At 43.1% G+C, this 21,580-nt stretch overlaps 1 protein-coding gene across 1 annotated transcript in view; it reads right to left on the reverse strand.

The window, feature by feature from the left end:
* Positions 1–21,547, reverse strand: part of KLHL14 (kelch like family member 14) — a 112,281-nt gene extending 90,734 nt beyond the window's left edge. The window contains exon 1 of the mRNA XM_004702939.3: positions 20,571–21,547. Coding sequence (XP_004702996.1) covers positions 20,571–21,520 — 950 coding nt within the window. The 5' untranslated portion in view covers positions 21,521–21,547. The remainder of the gene's footprint in view (positions 1–20,570) is intronic.
* Between the last annotated feature and the right edge of the window lie 33 nt (positions 21,548–21,580).

A 21,580-nucleotide genomic window follows, 5' to 3' on the forward strand; every position in this document is an offset into this window, starting at 1 on the left:
GATGAAAGAATAGAGGAAAGGGGGTTTGGGCCCCTTTCCCAGCGCCCTGGGACGGGTTTATTTCCGGCATTGCAGAGGGCATGTCTCTCGGGCTTTCTCACACAACTACTGTGACCCTCAGGTGCTGCCCACCACACCTTAGCTTCCCTGCTCCCAGTGAGGGACCCACCCCTCCTTCCACCATGTTTCTGGCTCTGTGGTGTCTGCAGAAATGAATAGCCATGCACATCATTTAGTTGCCTTTAAAGGGCAACAACAAAGATGAAGGTAGCCATGCTCACTGAGAAAATGAGCTAACCACACTTATAAACAAAGAGGGTTTAGTGCATAGTTGGTGCTCAATAAATGTTTGGTGTATGAATGAAGAGAAGCGTGAAGGAATGAATGGAATAGGGGTGGGGTCGGGGACAGGGGGAAAGACACTTGTAAGCACACCATGAGGGAGCATGTCACTACAGAGTCTTTGTCACCTGCTCTATTCCCATACTCACTTGTGTGAAGGTCAAGTCAGTGAGTGGAGTGAAAGAAGAGGTGGGTCAATAGGCCGGAGTGAAAGAAAACATACATCTCTGGACAATTAGATGGAAGAGTCCAGATTATTAGGTGGAAGATGCAAAGGATGATATATTGGGCAACTAAGAGGCTTCTTGACCAACCCTCAGATTTTATCCTAGCCCTTTCTGGTGTGTTCCAAATCCCCTGTCTTGGAGCATGCTGAAATAATTAGGCCTGCTCATCTCCTAGCATACCACTGCACTCTTCCTTTGTATGAGCTTCCTCTGCTTTCCTGTCTTCAGGATCAAGGTCATCTCAAAGACCAGTAGCCCAGGAGAGAGGGCAATGTTGATCACATTGCCAGGATTCAGACAACACCGGGCTTTTGTGATTTTTGACTTATCCACATACTACTTTTGATATTTATTTGCTTAATATTTTATTTACACCTATGCACACAAAAATACACAGTCCCAGCCTATGTTGTTCTCAATGCTGCCTATACATTAGAACCACCTCAAAGTGCTTTTATAAATAATTTTATATTGTACAACTTCCCAGAGATTCTGATACAATTGATCGAACATGGGATCCAGCCTCGGTGGTTTTTGTTGTTAATTCTGTTGCTGCTAAGATTTCTGAGTGATTCTAATGTGCATTCCCTGTGGGGGCTGTGAGTTTTATTTCTATGGCACAAATACAAATAAAACAAAAACACCACTAACTGAATTATTAAAATAACATTGAAAATGTTCTCTTTTGTACCACAGGAAATTGTTTTACATCCAACCATCTGTCAGGCCATGCTGCAGTAATGCAGGAAACAAAGGACTTGTAACCTGAACCTTGGAGTGGGGCAAAGAACTTCAGTTTGGCCTTTTGTCTCTGGAATTCTTGAGCCGTCATGGTGCCACCAGTTCTCTAAAACCGCCAGTGGACACTTGGATATGTGCAAACCAATGGGCAGTTTTCTATGGATGATGGGCACCAGCCCACAGGAAGTCAGGCCTCCAACCAAGCACTCCCCTCCACCCTCTGAGGCTTGATGTTTGAGAGCATGGGGAAAGAGAGATCAATGCGGGCTGGCATTAGAGTGTCGAACCAACTCCCTCTTTGCAGGGCCAGGAGGGGGAATGCCCACCGTTCTCTGCAAGGGAAAATCACATAGGCTTTGGGGTATAAGACTGGTCGGGAGAATGGTTTGGGGGTTTGCACCCCTAGGGTGCAAGGTGGCAAGTATGTAGAGCAGAGTTTCCAGCATAATTCATTAGCCTGGGAGAAAGATGAGGCTTTGTACTCCCCCAAAGAGTTACAGTCTTGGAAATCCACAAGAACCATTCCACCCTATCCTATAGGGTCACTGGGAGTCAGAATCGATCCAAGGACAGTGAGATTTACTATCCAACCTAGTCCAGGGGTGGAGGGTGCAGGCTGCAAGAAGACCCTTCGATTACCTTACCTGGAGTACAAAGTGGAGTCTGTGTGAAAGAGTCAACCCATCCACCTGGACGGCTTCTTTTGAGTCATGGGAAACCGGTTCAAAAATGGATCTGCACGTGTTCTGGTGTGCTAACTGCTGCTTTTTATAAATGATGAAAGTAATTTCATTGGGAATGTCATGCGTGTTCAGGTATGGGTCAGATGACTGTAGCACTCAGGAGTGGTTGATGCCATTGGGTGAAATTCACATCCTAGCAGCTTTCTTGCTACTTAAAATCGAGGAAACCGGTGAATGCAGCATAATCCGAATACATGATTCACACTCCCACTCTGTACAGTCTCGACAGGTAAAGATCATAAGGAGATCAACATCTTTGCCTATGGCGGCATCATCTACTTCTTTTGTGACTAACCACCTTCCCCCGCCTGCACTCCTGAGATGGGCCCCTGGCACCCAAGGTCCTCTGGCATGGATGAGTTCTAGAGTGTTCCTAGCATCTAGCATGCCGACGGGGTGGCTTTCTTATGCGTTTGCCACATTCGTCCTGCACCAGACTTAGGACGGCAGAGTCAGACATGGAGGGGAAATCCGTAAAATCGGAATCCTTGAAATGTCAGCTCGAACACATTGAGCTCACGAGTGGAAGGGCTGGAATGGACCTCTCTTTACATTGCATGGAAGACTTGCCAGTCCATTCTGGGTCTGTTGCTTGATGAGGGACAGTGGCTTCCGGCCAACTTCATCCTCCTGGTGCTTTCCTCGACCCCCAGATTAAAGCTTCCTTTAGGAACTAGAAGCAGTTTAATATCTTCTTTGCTTGATTGCCTATATAATCCCTAATTCTAATACCCAGTACTTAGCACCTTTCTTCTGAAGAGCGTAAATTGCGATGGAAATAGCAGCTCATTAATCCTCTGCACATCGCTGTGAGAAACTTGCATGGCAAGTGTCACCTCTTCTTCTAATCCCCCTGCCTGCAAGTGAGCACAGGGCCTTGCTGCTCCCTGGCACAGCGGCTTCCTGAGGGACCAGCAGTGTCTGTGTGACAGAGGAACACTCTTCTCCTTCCTCCAGAAACAAATGGTTCTGGGCAGCTCAGAACAAAGGAGCCATCCGAGCTCAGTACAGCCGAGTGACCCAAAGAGAGAACACACGCTCCGGCTGGACTCGCAATCCTGCCTGCACTGACACTCCGAATACAGGCCAGGTATCAGTCAATGCCGCCTCCTGACAGCCAATCTCCTTACCGCGGCTTCTCTCTCCCCCTCTCCGCCCCCTTTTCCATCGGGCTAGCTTTCTGGAGAGAGAAAAGTTACTTTCTGACCTGGGAAAACATGAGCACTTGCAGCCCAAGGAGCAGTGCAGAAAAGCAGGGCACCCCAGGAGATTGCCAGAATTCTCAGTCAGGAGGCTGCAGCCTACCGGTCCACCGTGATTCACCCTAGGGACACGGCGAAGGACAAGAGGACACAGCAAAGGCAGCATGCAGCCATTCAAAATGATGCCGAGTGGGACCATGGGCAGATCCCACCCCGGGACCGAGAGTCTGATTCCCTGCTTTGCTCCAACTGCAGGGAGGCATTTCTCATGGTGTGTGTGTGTGTGTGTGTGTGTGTGTGTGTGTAACTGTACAGCTCCTTGAGACACACTGGAGGCAGCCCCCACCCCCACCCCCACCCGCGCAGCAGGCTCTTTACAGTTGGAGAGTCACTGCAGGAGTGGCCAACCAAGGAGACAGGCGGAAAGTTAGTTAGTAACTGACTATATTCCTCTGTGTTTCCTCTGATGTGTGTGTGTCAAAAAAAAATAGGTGTCCCTCAAGAAAAAAAATAAGAGTGTTTCGACTGAGACCTTCTAAAAGGATTCCAAAATGTATTTGTAGGGGAAGAAGTCTCTAATATTATCCTGGGGTTAAGAGAAATGAAGGTTTTCCTCCCCGCCCACCCACCCCCCACACCCCAGTAGATACAAGGGAGTGCGGAAGGCACTGGGAGTGTGCTGTGGAAACAATGAGGTGTGGCGTGTGGGATCCAGCTTTGGGACACCCTGCTGCTGTGGGTGAAATAGGAATCTCTTCTCCTCCTCCTCCTTTCCGCTCCTTCTCCGTAGGGAGCCAGTTCTTCCTGTTCTTTGCTGCTTCACCAACCTGGAGGGGCGACGATGCTGAAGGGAACCCTAGCTGGAAGGCTCTGCAGTATCTAGGAGGCCTTCCAAAGCCCCCCTCTGAAAGGGGCGCTGCCAAAGGGATTCACTGAAAGCCAGGAGGTGGACCCAGGCAGCCAATCTGTGGCCATTTCCTTCTTAGCCCTCCGACCCTCCACATGCTGAGACATGTAGTCAGTGGGGACGTTTGACCACATTCTCTGAGGCTGGATAGTGGACGCTCTGCTGTCTGGCTGGCATCATTCTGCAAACGCGCTGGTGGAGTAGGTCTTAAAAGGTCTCTGTCAAAACCATCTACCCCCTGGAAGCTAGAAATGCCCATCACTTTCTCGACCACTCAGCTCTTAGGATGTTTCTGTTCCCACGTCAGTTACCCAGGCCTCTTTGATTTTGCAATCACTTCATTCCATAATTCTTGCCTTTTAATATTTCAATGTCAGTATTTGCTCCCATATTCTACACATATGTAGCGAATGGGAAAACAGAAGCAAGTATGTGTTTAGTTCAGTGATTTTCAAAGTGGATTTTCTTTTTAAGCTCTATGGTTCAAACCCATCAGCTGCTCCAAGCGAGAAAGATGAGGCTGCTTGTTCCTGCAAAGATTTAGTCTCGGGAACTTGAAAGGAGTGGTTCGGCTCTGTCCTATGAGTCGGAATCAACTCAATGATAACGGGTTTTCATTTTGTTTACTTTTTTCAATTATTATTTTTTATGGTTGATTCATGCCCTTGGATGGTACACACAGTTTGCTTTCTGCTGAGAGTCAAAAGGTTGGTGGCTGAAAATCCCTCTGATTGGGGCTGCAAAAGGAGATTGGCTTCCATGACATGACAGCCAGAAAGCACTAGGGAGCGGAGTTCTGCGCAGAATCATTGGGGTCACCATGAGTTCGGATCTACTTGACAGCAGTGAATTGGGGGGAGGGGTGTGTGTCTGTGACTTTTTAATGGTTGATTCTTATGAGAACCAGTGCTTAGGTAAGATTTTCTTTGACAGGAAATATGACACATTTTTTCTCTCTCTATTTCAGTTTTGAATTTGTAGAAGAGCTATTAATACATTGCTGACTTGGATAATTGCTCAACTACAAATCTAAATGCCTTTACGGATATTGTTGAAAAGCAACATTGCAGTCAGTTTCCTCTAACCTTTGGTTTCTTGGACTCAGTCTGTTCTTGGTCTTTTTTAGCAAATCATTGCCCAGCCATCAGAAAGGTAGAGCTGCAATAGAACAGGGACTATAACTCTCAGCTGCGGTGACTGACACTGGAGAAAGAGCCCTGTAGAGCCAAGCCTGCATGGCTTCCTTGCAAATCTTCCCGATTTTTCCACACAACAGCAGTTACATCTCATAGCAACCTACCAATCATGCTTTGTGTGGAGAATCTGAGAGGGCAATGTTGGGAGAGGTTAACTATTTCAGTTTTGATTTCTCTCTTTTCAAAATTTGATATCGTAATATCTGAGCAACAGTTGAAGTCTGTCTGAATTCTGGAATCTAGCTTCTCTGAAGTGACTGCCTCATACCAGATACTTTCTCTAAAAAACCAAAACGTTCCTGAGGGATGAAGATGGCTCCTGAAGATGAAAACCGTGCCGACTAACTTAAAGAAAGAATGGCTAATTTAAACAAAAGCAAAGAAACACGGAAGTGCACTATGGGAAGGACCGTGGAAGGCCGGAAGAATGAACCAGTCTGCCTTGAGAGAAGCACGAACAAAGGCTCCTTAGAAGCAAGGACAGTGAGACTTAGACCTAACAGACTGTGGACATGGTAGGAGCCCTGGGGTGTAATGGGTTACAAGTGGAGCTACTAACCACATCATCAGCAGTCTGCAGCCACCAGCCGCTCAGAGGGAGAATAATGAGGCTTCCTACTCTTGTAAAGCACTGACATCTAAGAAGCCCACATGGGCAGTTCTACCGAGTCCCGTAGGGTCCCTCTGAGTTTGAGTCAACTTGATGTCAAAAGACATTGGATTGACCTAGTAGCTGCAACAATGGATTTCCACAAAGCAATGACTCTGAGGTTGGCAAAGAACTGGGAAATGTTTCATTCTGTGAGACATAGGGTCACTACAAGGCAACACTGTCTCAATCGCACTTAATAAAAATTTTAAAGATGTTATCTGCTTTTCTGAATATCCTATACCCATTTACAATATGTGTCTATTCTTCTGTACTGTATACACATCTCTCTTGTTGAATGCTATCAGATTCATTCCTATGAATAGTGATGCTATGGGCATGAGAAAGCAACACTGTTTGGTCCAGCCCCATCCTTACCAACACTCCTGTGCTTGAGCCCCTTATTGTCTCTCTCTGACAATCCATCTAGTTGAGGACATTTCTTTTTCCTTTTTAAGCTCACCCTCTGCTTTACCAAGCTTTCTATTCTGGCTTTTCTTTGGCCAAAGCAGAACTGTTCATTCTTCCGGCAGTCCACAGCATATTTTTCACCAACATCATAATTCTAAAAATCAGTTATTTTTTGCTGCCTAGATTTTGCAAGTATATGAGGTGATTGGAAATACCATGCTTTGGGGCAGGCACCCCTTAGTCCTCAAAATTACACCTTTGCTTTTTAACACTTTAAAAGAGATCTTTTGCCTATGAGAGGTTTGTAAGCGTTAAAGGTAACAGAGGTAAATACTGCTATATACACAAACCTCAATACCTATGATCTGTGAGAACATGCATAGATAGACACGCAGGTGTGGGAGATAGAGTGGGAGCGTGTATATATATGATTGTCAGAGGATATGTTTGTATAGATTTATATATATTTGTGTATATATATTTTTACCTTAGCTACAAACCTATACATTATTGTGGTGCAGCACACAGGGTGCAAAGTCATGATGACTTTTTAGATATAAACAAACACTCTGAAGGAGTGATTTTGCTGGGCCTGGGGGCTCAAGACCATGGTCTCAGAAGACACTGATGTCAACTGGTACAGCACAGTTCACAAAGACATTGTTCTAAATCCTACTTTGGGGAATTTCAACTGGGGTCTTACAAGTTGTGATTGGCCATCTAAGGTTCTACTATTAGTTTTTCTCATCTGGAGGAAAGAAGAGTGATAAAAACCCTCACTGGAAACGATGAGTTCAGTCGATTAATGGGTCACACAAGCATCAGTCTCTACAACCCTGAGAGATGAAGCAAAATGTGCATTAATTGTTGAATGTAAAACCAATGCTCTATAAACCTTCATCCAATTTTTAAAATGCTTAAATAAAGGGCTATACTGGAATATAAAAAATAAATAAATTGCCGGTGCCAATCTGCCACTTGGTATCTTGACTTCTACTTCCATGGATATTGATTGTAGATCCAAGTGGAATGAAATAAGTGACAACTCCAATCTTTCCTCCATGTTGCTTATGGTTCCGTTTTAAGGGATTATTTTGTTTATTTGATTCCCACCCCCCACCCCCCCACCCCCGTTCATGTTGAGGTCTAAACCCTTCCAGTAGCTAATATATAGTCTTTGATGTTCATCAGTAGTGCTTCATGTTAGTTGTCTTTGCTTTCAGAAAGCAAGCTTGTGCAACACCGAAGCCATATCCTTCATACGGTCCATCTTCTCAGATTCTTTGTCCACATACAGATTCCCTAAGTATGGTGGAAATATAGCCCCGACACATACAGTTCCTGATTTTAAACCATGCGTCTGACTTGAATCTCTGGTAGTTCCCTGTTGATGTAGTGCTACAACTGTTTTTGAATTCTCTTCTGCAAAAGTTTCCTTGTGTGTGGTTTTAAATATGTTGTCTGATAATTTATGCCTTCTGTTTTCTACATTATCTGTTGTCAACTGGAGACTTAAGAGTGAAGGGGTGGAGTTTATCCTTTCAATCAGGTTGCAGCTTGATGACCTCATTTGAAGGTACTAAGGAGATAAATAGCTCACTGGAGGCAGGACACACATTCACTGAAACTATATTTGGGAACGTGGTGGGGTAGGGACAAAGCTATGAAACTTCTTAGATGTAACCAAACAAATCCATTGAGGAAATGAAGTATAGAGTCTGAGCGTTCAGGATTAGGATCTTGGGGGACAGCAAGGTTCATTGGTATATCATAGTCCACAAAGTCAATGTTTTTCTTGTTTCTTTCACCCACCTCTGAGTGAGCTGCAGAAGGAATTCCAGTTCAATATTGGAGGGTATTTTACCCCATTGCTCTTTTCCAGGCCAGGGAGCAAAAGTGGATGAAGGGAGACGTTGGACAGGGCAAGATATGACAAAATACCAATTTATAAACTATCAAGGGCTCATGTGGGAGGGGGGAGCGGGGAGGGAGGGGAAAAATGAGGACCTAATGTTGGGGGTTTAAATGGAGAGAAAATGTTTTGAGAAATGATGTACAAATACGCTTTACACAATTGATGTGTGTATGGATTGGGATAACAGTTGTATGAGCCCCTAATAAAATGTTAATAAATAAATAAATAAATAAATAAATTCACTCAGTCATTCAAAAAAAAAAAAAAAAGAAAATGGTGCCACTGCTTTGACAGACAATCTGGAAGTTCCAATAGAAAGGAAAATATATGTCAATGAAAAAGCTTGTACATGAATGTTCATGACATTGTTCAAGTCTGCCCAAAGTGGAAACAACTCAAATGCCCATCAAATGATAAAACTTGACCTAGTCAACAATATATTACTCAGCTAAAAAAATGAAGTACTAGTATTTGCTGCAACATGAATTACTTTTATATTACATGAAAGAAGTCAACTGCAAAAGACCATACACCTACCGTAAGATTTTATTTATATCCTGTGTTCAGAAGAGACAAATCTAAACAAGCATGAAAGTAGATCAGTGGAATCTAATGCTGGAGGTCAATAAGAAGAATGGAGAGTAATTGCTATTAAGTATGTTTTCTTTTTCCTCAGAGCAAAAAAGTCTTCTAAAATTAGTAGTGGTGATGGATGCAAAACATGGTAAATATACCAAAACAAAACATTTCCTTGCATACTTTAAATAGGTGAACTGTCTTCTAAGTAAATTATATGGTCACTGAATTCTATCTCAATAAAGAGCTTGGCTGTGAATCCACTATGTTTTGTTGCGTCAGGTGCCTTCCAGTCAGTTCTAACTCATAGTGACTCTCAGTATAACAGACAGAGCTGTTCTGTCCTACACCATCCCCACAATCGCTGCTGCCCCTGACCTCAGTGTTACAGCCACTGTGTCAATCCCTCTGGTTGACAGTCGTCTTCTCTCTCACTGACCTTCTACTTTACCAAGTTTGATGCCTTTAACCAGGGATGGGTCCCTCCCACTACCAAGTCCAAAGTACACAAGACAATGTTCCATCACCCCGCTTTTAAGAAAGCTTCTGGCTATACTTCTTCCAAGACAGAGTTTATCTTTCCTTCTTTTAGCAGACCGTGGTACATTCAATATCTTTTACTATCACTATAATTCAATTCAAATATATCGATTCTTCTTCAGTCAGAATCCACTTTGACTCATCAGAATCTTTTGCTCCCTGGCCTGGAAAAGAGCAATGGGGTAAAATACCCTCCAATATTGAACTGGAATTCCTTCTGCAGCTCACTCAGAGGTGGGTGAAAGAAACAAGAAAAACATTGACTTTGTGGACTATGATATACCAATGAACCTTGCTGTCCCCCAAGATCCTAATCCTGAACGCTCAGACTCTATACTTCATTTCCTCAATGGATTTGTTTGGTTACATCTAAGAAGTTTCATAGCTTTGTCCCTACCCCACCACGTTCCCAAATATAGTTTCAGCAAAGACAACTGGAAGATGCAGGGAAACAGTCTGAAGGACTCATGGACCATGAAAATATGAGTCTCTATGACCCCGAGTCCAGAAAAATCTAGGTGATGTATGGTTACTACTACTGATGCACTGAAAGAGATCACATTCGAAGTTCCTGAATAGAATGGGGGGGGGGGGAACGTAGAGCAACAGTCACAATTATAAAACCGAGCAGGCTTACAGATGGATCAGAGACTGGTGGAACCTCTAAGACTATGTCCCTTCATCATTTTTCAGTCTAGAAATGAACTCGCGCCCATGGCTCATATTTTAGCCAAACAATAGGCGGGCATCTAAGGGAAAACCAGCACCAGGAGGTACATGCTGCTTCGAGATTACAAGGACCTTTACCCCGGAACCAGGCTCAGAAGAGTTAGGAAGAAGAAAGAATGGAGAAGGGGGACACAGAGAAGGTATGGGGCAAGTGATGATGTTACATTGGGAAGAGAGCAAGGAATGAGATGAGATGAAATCCTATAAAAATGAAGTGAAAGTTGTTGATCATGAAATAGTCCCATACAGGCACTATATTGTGTCATGATACATTATTTTATGAATCCGACTTCCAAAATGTGGTAGTTGTTATTAAGTACATTTTATAAGCAAGAAGTACAAAAATAGGTTAAGTAGCCAAAGAGAGGCCGTTTGTAAGTGGTCAGGAGGGATTTAAGTAACATGGATCTGATGCTCAGGTCTAAATTATTATGCAATGAGCTGTTTACTAACCATAATATATTTGTTTGCACATCCTATTACATCTAACTGGGATCCCTCACGGTACCAATGACCCCTGTTAAGGCCGATGAAATAGGAAGTTCTGAGGTCCTGAAAATATAATTCTGAAAGCACTGGAATTTCTTCTTCAAAGTTTCTCCAGACACACTGGTCACGAGTTGCCTCTTTGAATCCTTTCCTTTTCCGAGGATGCTCTGTTGTGGTTGGTTTGGAGGGGGGGCTAAATGTCAAAGCTAAACAGAGGTCTACTGCTTTCTTCTTCACCGAACTTATTCATATAACCTGCAGGGTGAGGTGTGGAAATTGGGCCCTCCCAACCCATGAATTCATCCGTTAGGGACAGAATGTGAATTGTTGACCAAACCAGCCCCCTCCTAGCCACGAAACAGACTCTTCCCTGAGCCTAGACAGCTAGGAAGTCACTCTACAGGGAATTTAGACCTCGCACCCAGCAACATGCACTCCATGTACCCTCACCCATCTATCTACAGCTTCCACAGTGCCTCCACCTTTCCAAGGATTCTTTCTTCGCTGATATTTAGACCTTCTGTTCTTCATCCTCCTCTCCATTTCACTGGCCTGGCCTGTCTTCAGAGACACCTGAAGGCACGGAAGTGAAAACGACGGTAATTTCTCCACTTCGCTTCTCGGAAGTCTCCATACGGTGGCCCAGCTGAGCTGAGCAAGTTCTGAGTCCCCGCGCAGGTGCAAGAAACGCACTCGCGCACAGGTGTACCAGGAGTGGAGAAGTCAGGCCTGTGTGTAACGGTTTGGGGGCCCACCAGGCAAAGGTGGAGTGTATGAGTTGAAAAAGGAGGAGGGCATGCCAATATAAGAGGACCACCATGAAAGACTGTTATGTCTAAAAAGACTCCCACTTCCCCTTTGGAGAATTAACTAAACTGCTGAGAGCAAGCGGAGCTTCTTAGTTCCTGTTGGCTGCCCCTTCAGGCATCTTCAGCTTCATTGCTCTGGTCCTCAAAGTTTCTATGACTGCGATATCAGCGATCATAGAAATCATAAATGTGTGCCACAGGTGTCTCATTTAGGCATAAATATATGCAGGTAAATTTTGCTTCGTTTATCGGTTTACATTGAGAATACATGCCTTTTAAATAGCAATATATATTTATGTTAAAAAAAACACATCTTAACTATTTCTTGCAAAAGCCCCAGGCAGTGATTGGGACTAGAAGGATGAACTCATTTTGCTGATGTGGGGGTTCAGCTAAAGGGGATCTGGAACATACATTTGGCTTAGCATCCCCCGTCCCCCATGATAATTTCTCCATCTCCTCTCAGTTCATCTAAAACTTCCTGATTTTTCCAGACTGAATTCATCCATGTAGTGCTTGGATTAAGGCTTTCCACTCCTGTAAAGAGTTCTAGTCTCGGAAGCCCCCAGGGCAAGTTCTCCCCTGTCCTATAGGGTTGCGATGAGCCGGCATCAAGTCAACAGCAGCGAGTGTTGCATGAGTTCCTTGATGATTTGATTGACTCTCATCTTGAATCACAAGCCCCTTCTTTCAGTTCCTGGTAAGTGCAGGGCTCTTTCATGCCTCTCAGTCAGTGCCACCCCCTGTTACATATCCTCTGTCGGAAAAGCCTGTTGACCAGCGAGACACGGTTACATCATTTTCGTAGTCTTCCAGCTAATCGATAGTGTGTTACTACCGATGTGGTTGATGTGTGTAATTATTCATGAAGTCCTAAATAGATGTGTCTTGTTTCGCTCTAGACCTCAGAATTTAGCACAGTGCTTGATGCATCCTATGAGGGGGGCTTCAAAAAGTTTGAGGAAAAATGTCATTTTCTTTTCATTCTATTTTTCCACAACCTTCTTGATCCCTTCTTGTATATGTTCAGAACAAATGCTGGGGGTATTCTTCCGCAGAACCTTGGGTTACTGGTGAACCACAACATATCACTACGACTTCCCAATGGGCCAGTAGCATCATCGTGGACACCTGTTTGGAAAAGCTTCCTGAGGTTGTGAAGGCCCGTTGGCTTCTCAAGTCTGCTGGCTGCTAAAAAGACACTGATAGGGTGAATACTTTTGCAAATTAAAACAAACAAACAAAAAACTCACTGCCATTCAGTGAGTTTCAGAGCCTGTAACACTTCATAGGAGTAGAAAGCCTCATCTTTCTCCTGTGAAGCGGCTGGTGGTTTCAAACGAATGACCTTGTGGTTAACAGCCCAAGGCATAACCACTACACCACCAGGGCTTTGCAAATAAGAAGAGCTACATTTTTGTCTCCTACAGAGCCCTCTTGGCACTGTTGAACAAGCATCGGACAGCTAACCGCAATGAGGATAATTCAACCTCACCAGGCACTCTGCAGGAGGAAAACGAGGCTATTTGCTCCTGTAAAGACTTGAAGCCCCTAGAGAGGGTCACGATGCATCGGAACGGACTCAGTGGCAGAGACCGTGGTTTTCTTGGTATTGGCATAACACACTGGTCTCTGTGGATTCGGACCCACTGAATTGACTGTATTACCTAGCACAAAAACCAAGGGGTGTTCTGAAAATAAAATACCATGGGGAACCCAGATCTTTGCTGTTGCTGTTGTCCTTAGTTCCTTAGTTGTTGTTGTTGTTGTCCATAATTGTTGTTGTCCTTAGTCCTTAGTCCACTGCACAGGAACCTTCTGCGACACAGAACCAAACACAGCCCAGTCCGGCACCATCCTGACAATTGCTATGATGTTTGAGCCCATTGTTGGGGTCACTGGGTCAGTCCATCTCCTCAATGATCTTCCTCTTTCCCACTGACCCTCGACGTTAGCAAGCCTCGTGTCCTTTTCCAGGGACTGGTGTCCTGAAAATATGTCCAAAGTATTTGAGACAAGTCCTCTGACAGTCTATGGTATTTCAGTATTCTTCAACAACACCTTAATTCATACATAACTTGTCTCTGGTGTTCCTTATGCCTTGTCCAGTTTTCACATACGTGGCTGTCACTGACAATTCCATGGCTTGAGTCAGTAGCACTTTAAACCTCAAAGCGATGTCTTTGCTCTTTCGCACTTTAAAGAGGTCTTCAGTTGCAGATTTGCCCATTTCAATACATTGCTTGAATTCAGATACTTATAGAAAAATGAACATATTGAATGTGATGTCTGGGTTAAAACGAACAATCCTTTCCCTGATTAATGCATCTTCTTGCTTATATAAAAGTGGTATTTTTTGAAGGTCAGCATTAGTAAGTAATTAACGCATCATAATTATTTAGATATTCAAAGAACGGACATGCAACTTAATATCGTGTGTTTTTTAAAATCCTAAATGAATAACATAAGGCATAAAGATTGTAACATTATGATGGTTAAAATTATTTTCTTGAAACAAAATTGATTAGAATAAGTTTCTAATTAAACTAGTCTTACTTCTTGTTATTAAAACCCAGAAGTTTTTAAGAATAATTCTGACATTTCATGGTTGTTTTTATCACTTGAAAGGGTCACTGACATTAGAAGTTTTCTGTCATCTTCACAGACACGAAGCTGACACTATTTCACTTCCCTCTTTAAAAGAAATCAGAGAAATTAAGTTTCTAGACTCAAATTCAAGCTTCAAGATTTGTTTTGTTGGCTTAATTTTTCTAATTATTTTTTCATAGTTAAAGGGAAAGCTCATATTACTTATTTATGTCTATATTTAGTTAAGCCCATGTCACGCTGACAAATCTTAGCAACAACATTATTTAGCTTAATAATTTCAGAACTCATAATTAAGTGTGGTAAACCAGTAGGAAACAATTCTTTCTAAATGCATTCCCTTCCTTCTTCTTCATTGGTTGAGCGACTTAAAGAGGCAGAAATTTGGAACTTTTCATAACTTCTGTAGTGTGCAAAAACAAACCTGTGCAAGATGTTGATTAGAGTTTATAGAAGCCGTGTCTACAACACAGATTCATAACGAGAGGGTATTCCCCAGGTCATGTGAGTACTCCACCCACCAAAGTTCGAAGTTCAAAGTTCAAAGTTCAAAGTTCAGATAATTTGGTAGATTACTTATCTTTTTTGAGTCTCTGTTTCTTAATCCTTAAAAATGTTGAAAGGGTACCACAGGCTCAGAAACGAGGTCAATGATATATCTAGCCCATGGTAAGCACTTAATGATAGCGACTACATTTTATTGCCAAGAATAGTCATGGATGCGTGTTCAATCATCTTTAAAATTAACTGCATTTTTATTTCACGTGGGCTTTGTCTATCCTCACTACACAGCACCAGATCCCATGTCTATCTCAAACTGGCGCCTATCAAACTAACGACCAAGGTCAGGGACTGAGTTAAAGGCATTGGTTATGAATCTTCAGAGAGTCCATGTTTAGTGGTGGAGATAGCCAGATAAGCCAAATCTACACTGGGATGTGTGCTTCTGGCAGGTTATTTGCCATGGGCAACCTCATTCCAATCGTTTGCCTCTGAAATGAGGAGTCCTGATGGCACACCATTTGATCAAAGCAGCTGGAGACAGAGGATAGTGCTTAGATAAATAATCGATCACATGTTCACTTACATAAGCCTAGATTCCTCTGCGGGGTCTGTGGACATCAATCTCTGAGAGTGAAGTGTCTTTGTCTACTCTCATTTCCTACTGGAAATCACTAACATACTAACTAACATACTATATAAAGGAGATCTCCACACTTTCTGAATAATGACCCATCCATCTCCTTTTAGAGGGTCTGTGTTCTGTATGCTTGGAAAATGAGTCCCTCGCTTATTGTTTTTAATCACCATTTAACATGCCAGCACTGCTATTTGAATTCATAAGTCTAATTCTGGAATGTTGAAATGTTCCAGAGTAGAAGTATTTAGACTTGAATTCTTTCCAAATGGACGGAAGATGACAAACGGGAATTATTTCCACTAGAATAAGGGCAAACATTTGCGTCTGATTTGTTCACTGTGCCTGCAAGAGGGGTTGTGGCAAATCCAGCCTGCTACCGGTTTTTGGATAGCCCATGAACTTTGAGTGGTTTGCTTTTTTAAATTACATTTTTATAAGTTGAAGAAATCAAAAGAAGAGTGAAAATTATCTCAGCATCCATAAATGGAGCTAAATGGAACCCTTCCCCCCATGCCCATGTATTATGTACTGTTTGTGGGTGGTTTTGCATCACAAGGGGAGAAATGAGTAGTTGCTCCAGACATGAGGTGGTTCCAGGGCAGAAAACATTTACTACATGACCTTCCACAGAGAAAGGATGAAATGTCTATCCTTGGCCTAGCTCATCAGCACCTTTAAGTGTCAGATGTATTATTATTTAACCCTGACATGTGCCCCCACCCCAAGGAAAGTGCCAAGTCTAACATATAACTTGAAGATCAACCACTAAATTATGAGCTAGCATAGAGAAGCCTATACAGCAAGAAGCAGCACACTGCAGAGGCGAACACAAACTGAAGAGCCCGCTGCCTGGGCTCAGTCCTTGGCTCTACCACTTGCCAGCTGTGCAGCCTGGGGCAAAATGCTTAACTTCTCTTCGGGTCCGTTTTTCCCATTTACTAAATGAGGTCAATGATGGTACTCTCCACCTGGTGCTACTATGAATGAAATCATTTAACTTTGGTGAAGTGGTTAATCACCTGGTATATGTAGTATGTATGTATATATAGTAGGACAACGGTAAATAAAGTATTGCACTTGGACTGTATTGTTCATTTAAAATTGTTGCCTAAGTTAATGAGCTAACCTCAACATAGTCATAAAAATGGAAAAAATACTACCATGGATAAAAATATGAACATGTCCACTTTTGTCACTAAATCCTCAATGCCAATACAATGTATTAATGTCTTCCCTAATTGCATTTTGACTGGAGGATATAACAATTTAGCTCCTATGCCTGTTATAATTTTGCAATCAATTGTCCTGTTTCAGATAATAAACAGATTGTATTCTGAATGGCTGAGTAACTTCTGATACAAAAGCTAACTGCCTAACAACTTCTCATCTGAGGAGATCAAATTGATATAAAGGGAAGCAACAATTTAGAGATGGCATGGATACAAATTAGTTTGGTTTGTGAAGGTTGTTATTGAATTCTCAGGAAGAGAACAAATAGTAAATATTGTCCTACATCTAAATAGACACTGTCTAGGCACTAAAGGTGGGGATGAGGTGGGGCTGGCTATTGGGTTATCTAATAGGACATTAATATTTAAAATCCAATAAAACTAAAAATCACTGCTGAGTGATTTTAGCAAATTGATAATTAGTACTCTTAATGTTTAAGTACATTTCTTACACTAATTCATGTGATTTTCAAATAGCCTATGTTTTGTAGAGAGTGAAATCTTGGTAAAGTAGCATCTTCTATAAAATACATTTACAAAAAACCCCAAAACTTCACCTAATATGAAGCTGATGATGGGATTATAATAGCTTATGGTTGAATGTTTACAAAGTAATTTTTCTTTCCACAAATACTTCCTTATTACATGTGCTCACTCTCTTTTTAAAAAAGCAGCATCAGTGGGCGTTTCGTTCTGTGCACAGGTAACAGAGACTTGGGAACGCAATCGGAAGTGCCTGCACTAAAGCTTCCTGACGTCATCAGCTTCATTCATTCAACTTTCACCAGGCATTGATTTAACTGTTACATGGTGAGGGGTGCAATGGAAATGTAAGCAGAGGAAGTTAATTAATCTAGTCCAGTGTGGTTCATTAAGGAATGATTACTAAATGATAAATAAATAAAATATAAAGAGAAACTTTTTGATTTATTTAATCAGAAGTTCAGTTATAAGTTTTCTGATCGTTACTTTTTAATGTACAGAATATTGCATGTCATGACCCTTCATTTAACTAAATTTCCATGCTTTAGGAACCTCTGATAATGACCCTTTTAGCAACCTTTCCAACAATCTATTTCTTGAGCTTTGCAATTTTTTTTCAATAGGACAAGAAGAAAATAACCAAACATTAAGTCTCTAAGAGGCTTTATTATCTGTCTACGCAAATCCTACAATTCCACGTTGCTTATCTCTACATTTAAATGTATTTTATTTCAATGTATTTTATTGAACATATATTATCTTACTTTACTTATTATTCTGAATGCTTAGTTTGTTAAAATAGATTATGAATCTGAGCATAAATAGTGTATTCTGGAAAACAAAGCAGCTAAAGCAAAGATTTAATATTAATTTGAGTATTTATCATCTTACACTTTGGCAGCTTCATTTTTCTAATCTTAAAAAACATTAACATTAATATTATTTAAAATAAATATTTAAAAAAACTATACTGTCATGTTGCATCATATAGACAACACAAATCCTTAAGCAAGTATATTTTATTTGAAGTTATCCAATTTGTTTGTATTATATACATATTCCAACATACTGGTTAATTTTAATTATTCATTTCACTCTTTGAGTTTGAGAAACTCATATATGGAGTATCACAACCACAGGTAAACCAGACATAGTAAATATAATATATTCTATCCATTCAATAAAAGTGATTTAATTACAAAAAATAATTAACACATTTAATCTCCTCTCAAATTAAGCTAAGGCTAAGAAAGAATACTTTTACATTCTGCTGAGCTGATGCAATATTAGTGATTATAACTTAAGAGATTTTTGTTTACCTAAAGTTAAGATCTTGATAAATTTTTCTGTGAATTAGAATTGATAATGGAATTAGTAACTAAAATGTAAAATGTTGTTACTAATGGATTACTTAGCCTTTTGTTAAGTAATATTGACTGCAGTAAAAGGTTCACAGGAACTATTTTCTGTACCTTCTTCTTTTAAAGGAAAATACAGCTTCCTTCCTGCTGCAGAAGTATCAGATTCTTGCAGCATCCAGGACACTTGTAAGCATTCAGTGGTCAGACACCACTACATATCCATCAAATGACATGGGCCAGTGGAGCTGGAAGGTGTCGTCACGGAGCCACGCAGCCTGGTATCTCAGCCATCCACCAGGACAGAGCCAGCAGGCCCCAGCTGGTGTGCTGAATCCAGACGAAGGTAAGAAATGGATTTTGCATTTTGAAAGTCAACTCTTCTGACACTGAATCCCAGAACATATTTATGAGATAGGAGTGCAGCGAGGGCTTCAGAATTCATTTATTGGATCAGATTCATTATGCTCATTCTACAGAACCACTCAGAATAAGTTAAATCTTCATTTTCTTATCTCTTGCCTTTCAGAATTCACACAAAGTTGTACATATTGTTTTAAAATATGAGTAAGGGTATGTTCAGGTCAACAGCTGTTTTGTCTGATTTTTTGCACGTGGGGATGTATTTTAAAGCAAGTCTATTTAAAGGTTATTTATAATGATCAAAGTTAAAATAAGACTGCAATATTACATCACTCATGCCCATTGGTATGGTAATTACTGGGACCACACTCATTTTACCATTACAATCTTTAAATCAATGAAAATTTGACAAGATGAGAAATATGACCCATGTTCTTGCACTCTCTTGACTGCCTGCTTTACTATACAAGCACACATGAGTCTATATTCTTGTGTTTGCTATTGTCTCACTATCATCGATTGATACCATTGATACCATCATTTGTTAACTCATCTTCCAAGGATATAAGAAAAATCAAGTTACCAGGTTTCTAAGTTCAAGGTGTGGGCCTCCCCTTAACACCTATCCCCCTGTTAACTGGGGGATAGCTTCAATTTCCTAAAACTTTAGTTACCTAGGTCTGGTAGAAATATCATGCCCTCCCCACCACCCCAAATAGGCATTCACTTCTGCAAGGCCACCCAGAGTGTATCCTATCCTTCAGACATCATTCTGGATAGGAAAAGGTCAAGCTAGATGTTCAAACCACACAACACTCTCTCTCGTGGATTAAGCGGGGGTACCCTGGCATCTGCAGTCATGGTGTTTTACCATCAGAAGACAAGGCTTCTTTTTTGTTTCTAAAAATAGAAAGAAATCTTCTTCTGGCACTCATTAACACGGGTTTTTATATTGTAGCCAATAAAACACGATAATCATTTCCCACAATCTTTTTATCCCAGCTGCAGTTTTTAAAAGACATCATTTCTCTCTCTCCTTTGACAGGTCTTTGGCATCCTCTTTGCAACACACACACACACACACACACACACGGACATAGGGACACCTTCTAAATGACAGTCACAAGGCAACAGCTTAACTTGTTTGTGACTTATGCAGGGGTGCACGGACCTAACTTGAGATAGATGACACTCCCCCAATCCCTGATTTTCAATTGCACTCTCCCCACTCCCCAGGGAGGGAGTTGCTAGCTAGATTCACCAGGACACCCTATCATCTCTTGCTCTGGCCCTTCTTTCACGTGGAAAAGGAGGACTTTGCACAAGATTCAAAAGTTTGCCGGGCCATAGGGTGCATTTCCAATAGTGACTCAGATAGGAAAAGCATTTCTAAAATGCTACCCTGGGAAACCAATTGACTCCAGTGAGTAGAAAAGAGGCTCCAAACCAAAAACGATGGAAAGAGAGGAGAAGAAGAGGAAGAAGAAAGGCCCTAAGAATTCTCTTTTCTAAGCCTTTGAGCGTCACCTCTTTCTTCTGCTGGTTCCAGGCAGGAAAGCTTGTTGCACCACTTCTAACTGTCCTGGACTCTGGCCCCACCTGCTTGTTAATTTCAGCCTTTGGGTCCCCAATTTCAGTTTCCCTCCTCCAAGGGGTATTGAGAACCTGACATTTCCTGCGCTCAGGGATAACATTAGGCCAGGTCCCCATTGACCTTTCAGACACTCTGAAATCAACTTTCCCCACAGGGTCTGAATTGTTTGTTTGCGTTTTCTGCGGGCCAGAGTCTCTATCCCAACCCACCCTTTTCTCCCCTCCTCCTTGCCCCCAGCCATTTCTTCGGCCCCTCGACTACCCCCCACCCCACCAAGCCTCCACCCCCCCCCTCCCAGCCCTTCTTTGTTGTCTCCTACCTGCTGGCCAGACTCTGCCTGCAGTGCTGCCTGAAGGGCATCAGGTGGTAGTTCATGGCGTCCAGTAGCAGCTTCTGGCAGACCGGGTCGGTGCGCATGAAGTCCACGGACTGGACCCGCTCCACCAGCTCCGGGGCCGGGATGAGCGCGAAGCGGAGGCGCTTCATGAGGTCGGGCGCATACTGCATGCGGGTCTCGCGGTCGTGCTCCAGCCACAGCACGGACATCTGGAAGAGCGCCAGCTCCGACTCCACGGGGGGCGGCAGCGAGTCCAGCAAGGCGCGCATCTCCTCGAAGTTGAGCAGCAGCACATCCTCCACCAGGTACTTGTTGGCCAGCTTCTTGGTCTCCTCCAGGCCGTGCAGCGCGGCGATCTTGCACACCTGCTTGTAGTTCTGCACCGAGATCTGGTCGTTGAGGAACTGCACGCAGAGCTTGGTGACCTGCGGGATGTGCAGGATCTTGCTGACCGACAGCACCTCCTCCACCGTGTCCAGGGAGAGGGTCACGTTGGCCGTGTAGAGGTACTCGAGCACCAGGCGCAGCCCGATGGACGAGCAGCCCTGCAGCACCAGGTTGTTGATGGCCCGGGGGCTGGTCAGCAGCTTGTCGTCGGGGGAGGAGGAAGGCGTCCCGGGCTCCTCCTGCGGCGGCGGTGGCGGCTGCTGCTGTGGAGGCGGCTGCTGTGGCTGCTGCTGCTGGTCCTTGGGGGCCCCCAGGCCGTCCTGGCCGCCGACCCCTCCCCCGAGAGGGGGGTGGCTGGAGAAGAGAGATCGGAAGTACTGGGAGCAGGAGGCCAGTACGGCCTTGTGGCAGTGGAACTGCTGGCCCTGGGCCGTCAGGGTCACGTCGCAAAACAGCTGCTTCCTCCACAGCAGGTTGAGGCCGTGCAGCAGGTTGTCGCTGTGGCTGGGGTCGAAGGTGGAGGTCCTGTCCCCGGATCTGGACATGGCGAGCTCACTGGGCGCACCTGGCTTTAAACCCTCCTCCAACCTGCCAGACAGGGGTGG

The sequence above is a fragment of the Echinops telfairi genome, unplaced genomic scaffold (assembly GCF_000313985.2).
Source record: "Echinops telfairi isolate 266 unplaced genomic scaffold, ASM31398v2 ScPeMD7_7400;HRSCAF=8409, whole genome shotgun sequence".
NCBI classification, from domain to species: domain Eukaryota; kingdom Metazoa; phylum Chordata; class Mammalia; order Afrosoricida; family Tenrecidae; genus Echinops; species Echinops telfairi.